We start from the raw sequence: 10,001 nt of genomic DNA on the forward strand, positions 1-10,001 counted from the left end.
TGTCAATGGCTTTATCTGCGCTGCGGCCATCCCAGGCCAAACCAAATGTGAAAACTTTTCACATGCTGGCGCCATCCCTGCCCATCTCTGATTTGCATGGTTAACTCCTTCCACCCTCAAGGCCCAGCTCAAGTGTGTCCTCAGAGAGGCCCCTTTTGACGATCCTATTAAAATTCTTCCCTACCCAAACCCCTTGCTCTCAAAAACTAGAGTTGTTTTTTTTTTTTCTTCAAAGCACTTATTCCACCTTTTCAATTTGTATATCAGGGTCCACCTGGGGAAACAGAATCCATACCAGTTTAACAGGGAGGCTTTAATACAGACAATTAGCCAAAAGGTCTTGTCTGACCGAGAAGAAGAAAGAGGACCCTGAGGCGCCACAGAGACAGTGGGTGCAGGAGATGGCGCCTGGGGCTGGGATCTGGAGCTCTGACGGTCCCATGGAGGAGGATCTGCAGAGCTGCTTCTCAGATTCTAAGGAGAGGGTGCTACCAGGCTGGTGCTGGCACCTCTGACAGGGTGCAATCAAGCCGTCTCTGGGAATGCTGGAAAAAACTAGAAACTGCAATCAACTGGAGATGCTGGAGTAAACTGCTTGGCAATGGTACCCGCTGGGACAACAAGGAGGTGAGAAAGAGCAAGTCCCTTTCAGTTCCTCTTGCCTACATCTTCCACACTGCTCCTTATGAACAAGAGCCTAATATGGACCCACTTGGCAAAGGAAAAACGTGGTCTGCAGAGCCTCCGCCGGAGCAATTCAGAGCAGCATATAAAAGGCTGAGTTCAGGGGTAAGATAGAATACATAAAGAAGTAGCACAGTATTTGTTTATTTATTGTCTTTTCTTTCCTGCCAGACAACATGCGTTCAGGGTCCATGTCTTTCTTTTTGCTGTTTTACTCCCGCCATGGACAGAGTAAAAGTAGATAGAAGGTACTTCATAAATATTTCTTGAATGGATGAATTTATTAAATTTTTCTCAAAACTAGTGAGCAAAATGTACAATTTAATTATTTGTCAATTAAACAATACCAAATGCCTCATATGATGGTCTAGGCAGTGGAGCTAAAATATGAAGATGAGGCACTTCCTTGTTATTTAGCAAGGAATTTAAGACATTCTCATATGACATTAAATCATAAAATGCCATAGAAAACATTCAGATGTTTAAATGCCCAGAGAATTAAACACGCAGCAAAATCTACAGGTGATCAGAAAAGGAAAAGGTAAAGGTAGGTTTGGAATAATTCAGAAGACTTGTGGAAGAAGTTGCCATCTGGGGCAGGCTTGAAATGGGGCAGACAAGCAAAGCCAAGGAGGAGGGATGAGTCTGGCAGGTTTTCAGATGATTCTGATGAAAACAGAGGAGTGAGAAATTAGTAGAAGTCACTGGAAAAGTAAACTGGAACCAAGTGTGGGAAATCCTAAATTCTGGAGTTAGAATTATAAGTAGTATGTCTTTTGCAAAGAGGAGCCATTAAGAGGTCTTAAGCAAAGGAGTGGTGTGGCATCGGGAATATTTTCTGAAGGTAAATTTGGCAGCATCATGGGAACTGACTGAATGTGCAGAAACTGGAGCCAGAAAGACAAGTTAGAAAACTGACACAATCTTGAGCCAGAAAAAGATGGTGGAGATAGAAATAAGAGAAAAAGGTAACAGGTAACATTTAGAAGGAAGAATCAATATAACATAATGTAGAATTAATCTAGGGAAAGGTGAGTGAAGAGGATTTAAACTGCAGTGATACACAGACAGAAGGTTCAGCAGGGTGGAGACAGATGAAAGATCATTGAGTTTCATCCAAAGAACATGATTAACAATGACATCAGTAAAATACAAGTCCCAGTGACTATTTATCCTCTGGTAACTAAACCCGATATTTTCAAAAGTTATTATGAATCTGGAAGAATATATATGTCTTCATCTTGAGAGACTTCAGAAGTACTAGGCTTCTGGAAGTTATATTGGGATGGTGTCTCATTTCCATAGATATGCTCCTCAAAATTGGTCTGCTGAATGTTCTCATATAGCTCTTTATCAGTTTCTTCTTTAGGTTTGGGAGCACCACTTTCCACATTTTCATAGCTGCCATGTGTGTTAGTCCCTCTCCCAGAAGATCTGCAGTCTTGGTTCTGAACTGAGATTTTATTTCTTGAGCTGATAGCGAGGAGACTTGAGAGTGTTTTAGTATAGTCTTTTCTCCTGCTGCTTCTCCTTTGCAAGAACTTTGGCAAGGTAAATTGCACTGGATTACCATGTTTCCACCACCAAACACACCCAATCCCACAGATCAACAAAAGGAAAAGAAGGGAAATTCCTATTGAAGTGGCCACTGATGTATTTCCACAGCTTTTCAACATTTCTGCACAAGCACTGTTGTTTAGTGATATGGGGGAGCCCTTAATGAATTCACAGGTGCAGACAAATGTAATTCCTTTTAGGGTTTTGTTAAAAAGTAATCCTGGAAGCTCTTTTAGGCATTTCTCTTTCAGATGTGGAAGAACATCATTTGGTAAAGTCCTGATACAATTAGAGGAGAGATTGAATAAACTTAGCTTTGGACGATCCTTCTCGTTGTATGTGATGCTTTTTACATTACAATCCTTAATGTATAATTGCACCGTGTCGGGGGGGATTTTAATTGACTTCACTTCACTTTCTATCAATGAATCACAAGACGAAGCAAAAATGAGTGGAAGATAATGGCAGAGCAGACAACTCAAGAAAGAGAGGGTTGAATGATCTGCCATCCAGACACCTCCTATAAATTAAAAAACAAATTAATTACATATTTATTACATAGCATAATAGAAAAATTGTCAATATCTACCAATATATTAAGCACCATCATTTAGTGAGTTCCTGCCTCAAAAGAGAATACAGTACCAGTTGTTGCGAGAAGAGAAAAAGAGAAGAACTTTTACCTGCTCAAGCCTGAGTGGTTTTATCAATTAGATTTCAACATGGATTTTGACAATAAGGCTAATAATTTTAAAGTGAAAGACAATGCTTTGAATGCAACAAGAGGAAGGGACAAGAGTACACCTGTGCAATAATTTCCATTATTTATCACCTCCTCTGTGAGGCCTTTTCCAAATCATTCCTTCCTCTGTATTCCCCTATTAATGAGTCCATTCTCTATTATAGCTTGACAGCCTAAGTTATAGGGAATTGTGTGTCTTCCTACCTGGTTAAATGGTGGGCAGGGATCAGGTCTTTTCATGTGTATATTCCTAGAGAATAGCACAGTACCTAGTGCAGAAAAGAAATTCAATTGATATTTATTAAATAAGGGAGTCAAGAAACAAATGACTCCAAATCTCAGCATCTAATTGCTTAAATCATTTAAAAACTTAAGATATGTCCTTCTAAAGGGTATAGATTTTTTGTTTTGCTTTAAGATTTTATTTATTTGAGAGAGAGAGAGATAGCAAGAGAGAAAACAAGTGGGAGGGGGAGAGGGAGAAGCAGACTCCCCACTGAGCATGGAGCCTGATGCAAAGCTCATTCCCAGGACCCTGGGATCATGAACTAAGCCAAAGGCAGATGCTTAACCAACTGAGCCACCCAGACACCCCTAAAGGGAATAGTTTACACTTAGAAGAAAACAGCTCTTTGACCTAACACAAAATATCCAAAACAAACTTTGAAAGGCTTTCTATCACTAGTGTTCTCACAACTTCCAGCAAACAACTTTCCAATTAAGATAATTTCAGAATGTTTTCCACCAAGGCTTTAAAACAGCAGAGGAGAGAAATGAAAAATATTCAACCAGACTGAGCAGTGTATTATGATTTTATTAACAAAACATTATTACTGTATGTTTTCAGCCTAGACACAGAAATAGTTACATCTAATACCATTTTCACTGTTGTTGCTGTTTCTAGTTTTATTGAGATATATAATTGATACACATTGTATCAGTTCTACGTATACAGCATGATTATTTGACACATGAATACATATGTGAAATACAACATGAATACATATTGTGAAATGATGGCCACATTAAATTTAGTTGATGACCATCACCTCACATAGGTACAATTTTTTTCTTCCCATAATAACTTTTAAGATTTACTCTCTTAGCAACCTTCAAATATACAATACAGTGTTGTTAACTATAGTCATCCAATATTGTTAATAGTGCTTGTGGGGTGATTATCATCATCTATTGAATGTCACCATTGATAATATTTAGTTAAGATCTTATTTTGGATCAGCTTCTAAAAACTTTTACATGGATGATCTCATTTGATCCTACAGATGCCATATGAATTAGATACTATAGTTATGCCTATTTTGGAGAAAAGTAAGGAGAGGATTAAAGAATTTAACTACTTGAGTAACTAAGAAGTGACTGAATCAAGATTCAAGTAAAATTTGCCCCAAAATACTATTCTTAACCAAAATTCAATAAATGGCTATCAGGAACATCTATTACTAAATTTTTATAGCTCGATTTGCTCTGAGCTTCTTGAGGGACGGAGTTCTTATTTATCTTTATATTACCAAAACCAGTGCTAGACACAGAAGAGCTACTTTCTTAAATATCTGTTAATGAATGGAGCAAACAGCATTAAGATAACAGTGGCAACAATAAACAGGGAAAAAATAACCCCACAAAGCTGAGCTCTCTTTCAGTGAGTGTTCACACATGACAGTCAACTGTTCTAAATTTGTTCAAGGTTGGAATATATCCTGTGAAAATTTTCATTTTGGCATTTCACACAAAACACCAAATTACATATGAAATGCAGTTAACGTTTATAAAATTTATTTGATAAAACTGTAGGGACAGACATCCCAGATCTAGACATCTATTAATTTCTTTGGAACCTTTGTAGGTTCCCTCCTTTATAAAGACCAGACATGATGCTGTGTCCAAAGGCAAATATCTGGCAAATGACTTTAACCCCCATTAGGACCTCATTTCCTTTCTAAAACAGGTAAGAACTGATTGTAGGTAAGATAATTTATGGTATAAGTCATTACTCATTTAAGTAGAAATTTGGTAGCATATTTGAACTGAATTTCAAATATAGATTAAAATTAATCACCTTTTTAAAATTCTAGGCTTGCAACAAAAGTGGGGAAGGCTGACTATTGCTGAGGATTAGGTAACAGATTGCCCTCTCAATTTCCAAGATGAGAATTTATTTTTACCATTTATGTTGTTCTATGTAGACAATCCAGAACATTCCAAATAGTAAAACTGTCAAAGAAGTACTTACTGAGATAATACAAGAAGACTTCTTAGAAGAGAAGAAATGCATCCTTTTCTTTGCTCTAAAACAACTTAATAGGAAAAACTCTGAGAGGCAAAATGGAAAGACCTACTAGAATGAAAACCGTATGTTAAACAAGAGCCCTTCAAAGCTGGCTTAACACCCCAATAAGTCTCATTTTGTCCAATCTGCAAGAAGGCTGTTCCTGTTCTAGGAAACAGTTCCAACACACTAACAATTATTCATTTGTCTTAAAATCACAAAAGATTGATAGACTGCTGGAATCTTCAAAGGCAGAATACTGCCCTTCTGTTTGGAAACAAGACAATAGCAAAGCCTAATCTTAATGTGTAAGCATATATACTGGTAAAGACAGATTAACATCACCCTCAGTTTGTAAACTGATTTTTCCCCCTACTGCCACCAAAGGCCACCTAAAAACTATGTCTGATAACATAAAAAAAATCATTATTTAAAATGAACTTGTTCCTTACAGTTTTTCATTAGCCACATGCCTTAAATCAGGTTCTCACTTACCTTGAGACTGTTGAGCCAAACTCTCCTCTATTCTTTTGGTTAAACCTGCTTTAGTGTTCCTCTTTTTAGTGTTCCTTTTTTTTACCCTCTTCTTTCAGATTATTTCATACTTGCAAAGTTTCCTGGTTGTAGAGGAAGTTCTTTTTTTTTTTTATTTTTTTCTTTTTTTTTATTCTTATGTTAATCCCCATACATTACATCATTAGTTTTTGATGTAGTGTTCCATGATTCATTGTTTGTGCATAACACCCAGTGCTCCATGCAGAATGTGCCCTCCTCAATACCCACCACCAGGCTAACCCATCCTCCCACCCCCCTCCCCTCTAGAACCCTGTTTGTTTTTCAGAGTCCATCGTCTCTCATGGTTCGTTGTAGAAGAAGTTCTTATCAGATGTACCAGAATTAAGATAAATGGCATGAGTTTTTGAAAAAGGAAGCCCAGCCCTTCATTCTTACCAATAATTCTCCAACTATATCAGAAAATGATGCATGGAGCCCAGATGCTTTTTTATTCACAAAATATTTGCAGTCCTCACTTCAGAATCAATAAAAGTTATTTCACTTGCACTTAAAATTTTTTAAGAAGAAAGATTCTGAAATGTAGTTACTTGGAGGTCTTATTTATTTGTTTGCTGGTAGGATTGCTAAAACAGTCTTCATTTCAAATACTATGTCCCAGTGCCCAGGTTATGTTTTCACTTGTCAAACCAGTGTCCCAATTTTGGTTCAGAAAATGTTAATATTCCTTTAAGTTGATAAGGCAGTAATCTCCCAAAGTATATTCAACTTGACTGTGACATTTCTGTGATCTTCTAGTAGGTAGAAAGAAAAACTGTTTCACTTTGTTTAATAACAGAAGCCAGCATATTCTGGGCACTCACTAGGTCTTCTAACTGCTTTGTGTACTACTTGGTAAATCCTGACAACAACCTGTGGGAGAGGGCTGTGATTCGTCCTGTGTCACAGGGGATGAACTGGAAGCAGAGGGGTAAAGAATCCCCCGCCCAGTGTGGCCTGGCAGTGTGCCTCCAGCACCTGTGTGCTAAACTACTGCACTTGGCTGTCTCACTTCAGTGAATTAAGAGGTTTCCAACGTAGAACCCTTATTTAACAGCATTTCTCAGAGACCAACTCCACGGATTAAAAAAAAAAAAAAATAGAAAAGGCTGAATGAAAAAGATGAGATCATAAAGCATTGGGAAGTTTCCCTTTTACATTGTATTGGAACTTTTTCAACCCCAGGGGACTTTCTTTGAATCAAATGATTTAAAAGAAGAAGATTTCATTACTGAAACACGAACCAGATGTTAGAAGAACAAGGCTGTCAATACAGGTTGGGCATGGACATTCTGCCAGGTATTGTGCTAAGCAATGGGGATGCAATAATGAACAAACTCCCTTGTAGCACTTAAAGCCTACTGAAAGAGGCTGCCGTACACACAGATCATTTCAGATCAAGGAGGTAAGGGCTAAGAAAGACATAGTTATACACAGATGAGAGTGGGAATAAGGAAAAGAGGCATCCAGTTCAGAATGGTCAGGGAAGGCAAGACTTGAGCTAAGCCTCATGGAATAAAAAGGAGTTAATCAAGGCAGAATAGAAAGGTTCCAGGCAAAAACCCGAGAGTGAAGGAGCTTATGAAGTGCTGTGAGGAATGGACCATGAAAAATAGTACACTACTGGTGTTCCATTTTAAGCTGCAAAATCTGCCCCCTTGGAATATGTGTCATGCCTAAAGAGAGTTACATTGTTATGGTTCATTGGGCAACTTAGAAAAGTTAGACTATGGTCCAGGGCTTAAAAACAAACAAAAAAACCAATACAGAAAGAAAAAAAAAATGCTCAAGAGTTTCACTCCTAGGTATATACTCAACAGAAAAGGAGGCCATTTCTGTTTATAACTGCTTTAATTCATAATACCTCAAAGCTCTAGAAACATTCCAAAGGTCCCTCAACAACTAAATGGGTAAATAGAACATGATAAATCCATGCAAAAATCTGAAATACTGATAAATTACAAAATAAATGGATCTCACAAACATAATATAGACTTTAACAAGCTATGCACAAAAGAGTACAAACTGTAGGGTTCCATTCTCAAATCATGGGAAGCTTATCTATGAACACATGATGGTAGACATCAGAAAAATGGGGATTATTACTATACACTGAAAGGTGCATGAGGGAGACTTCTCAGATGCCAGAAATGTTCTATATCTTGATATTTGCACTGGTTATGTATAACCATTCATCAAGGTCTCCATTTAAGATTTGTGCACTATATGAAAATTGTCTTAATTAAAAGAAGTTGGGAATGAATAATAGGTCACTTCTTTTATTTTTTAAAGATTTTTATTTATTGGTGGAGGAGTAGAAAACCTAAATTTCGTCTGGTCCCAGGAATTCAGCTAGATAGGGATCAAACCATTCTGAACACCTACAAACTCAACAGGAGATAGATGAAAAGAATAGCAGCAACTCTCTGAACAGAAAAGCGACCACTTTCTGGAAGGTAGGATGTTTGGAGAAGTGAATCTGAGGCGATATTCGGGAAGAGAGACGGCGGGGGAGGGGCCTCTGTCGGCCGCTTCTGGCAAATGATAGAGCCGCGGAGCACAAAATCGGAACTTTTAGAAGTCGGCTCCGCTGAGGGACATCGCTCCAGTGGCTAAGCGGGGGGTGAAACCCTCGCTGGGACAGTGTGGTCTCAGGACCCTCAGGGTCACAGAAAGACCAGGGGTGCCTGACTGAGGCAAAGCTCCCAGGTATGGGAGCAGGGAAGCTGGCTGCAGAGACGAAGTTGAGGAGCAGGCTCTCAGCTTGGGGTTGCCATAAACCGTGATCCACAGCACAGTCGGGCCACTGCTCCTCCAGCAGGGATCCAACAAGTGGCAGATCCAGGAGACTCCCCTTCCTTCCTGCAGGCATCTGCTGGGTTTGGAGACTCCAAACAGGGTCATGAGACAGATATAGAAACATTCAGTCACAGGCTGGGTGAGCATGGAGTGCGGCTGGAGACCGGGGAGAGGGGAGTGATTGACTGCTTTTCTCTGGGGGCTCACTGAGGAGTGGGGCCCCAAGTTGTCAGCTCCTCCGGGGCAGAGATTGGGAGGCCACCATTCTCACTCTCGTCCTCCAAAGCTGTACAAAAAGCTTGCATGGAACAAAAGCTCCCGAGAACAAACCCGAGCAGATTACTTAGCCAGGACCCAGCAAGGGTGAGGCAATTCCACCTCCGGCAAAGATGTTTCAGAACCACGGCAACAGGCCCCTCCCCCAGAAGATCAGCGAGAACAGCCAGCCAAGACCAAATTTACTGATCAATGAGAATGGCAGAACTCCAGTGCTAGGGGAATACTGCACATAGAATTCATGGCTTCTTTCCCCCCTGATTCCTTAATCTTTCAAAGTTAATTTTTTTTAATTTTCTTTTTTTTCTTTTCCTTCTTTTTTTTTTTGAATTTTTCTTTTTCCCTTTTTCAACCAACATCTTATCAATCCCTTTTTTAAAAATCTTTTTTATTTTTCATTTTTAGAGTCATATTCTATCCCTTCATAGTAGTTAACCTTATTTTTGGCATATCTATATACGTTGTTCTCTCTTTACAATTTTGGGATACAGTTTCTTCTAACAGACCAAAATATACCCTAAATCTCTACTGTATGCCTTTGTTCTAGTCTCCTGCCTGATCACATTCTCTCCCTTCTTTTTTTTTTAATTTCTCTTCTTTCTTTTTTCAACCAACTTCTTATCAATTCCTTTTATAAAATCTTTTATAATTTTCATCATTACATTCACATTCCATCCCTCCATCGTATTTACCCTTATTTTTGTACATATCTAAGCTTTTCTTTCTTTAAAATTTTGGGAGGCAGTTTCTTCTAAAGACCAAAATACGCCCCAAATCTAGTGTGTGGTACTCATCTATTAACCAGCTTGATCATATGTGATCATATTCTTCTTTTTTTTATCTTTATCTTTTTTCTTTTTCTGTTTTTTTTCTTTCTTTCCCTTTCTTTTCCCCCCATTTCAGGTCTCTTCTGATTTGTTTAGAGAATATTTTTCTGGGGTCATTGTTACCCTGTTAGCATTTTGTTCTCTCATTCATCTATTCTCCTCTGGACAAAATGATAAGACGGAAAAAATCACCTCAAAAAAAATAACAAGAGGCTGTACCATCTGCCAGGGACCTAATCAATAAGGACATTAGTAAGATGTTGGAACTAGAGTTCAG

The 10,001-nt window shown here is 38.6% G+C and overlaps 1 protein-coding gene across 5 annotated transcripts; it reads right to left on the minus strand.

The window, feature by feature from the left end:
* Positions 1-946: 946 nt before the first annotated feature.
* GAPT (GRB2 binding adaptor protein, transmembrane) lies at positions 947-5,923 on the minus strand. 5 transcript variants are annotated; one of them, XM_031035764.2, is made up of 4 exons: positions 5,766-5,923; positions 5,235-5,289; positions 3,188-3,252; positions 947-2,761 (listed from the first exon to the last, which is right to left on the minus strand). In XM_031035764.2, exon 4 carries the CDS (start codon positions 2,748-2,750, stop codon positions 1,893-1,895), a length of 858 nt encoding a protein of 285 aa, XP_030891624.1. In that variant the 5' UTR covers positions 2,751-2,761; positions 3,188-3,252; positions 5,235-5,289; positions 5,766-5,923; the 3' UTR covers positions 947-1,892. The 5 variants fall into 5 exon arrangements, with proteins under 5 accessions (XP_030891624.1, XP_081682966.1, XP_081682970.1 ...); XM_081826840.1 differs by having other exon boundaries at positions 5,235-5,339; XM_081826844.1 differs by lacking the exon at positions 3,188-3,252.
* Between the last annotated feature and the right edge of the window lie 4,078 nt (positions 5,924-10,001).

This window comes from Leptonychotes weddellii, chromosome 7 (genome assembly GCF_054177405.1).
Source record: "Leptonychotes weddellii isolate Sample4059 chromosome 7, ASM5417740v2, whole genome shotgun sequence".
NCBI lineage: Eukaryota > Metazoa > Chordata > Mammalia > Carnivora > Phocidae > Leptonychotes > Leptonychotes weddellii.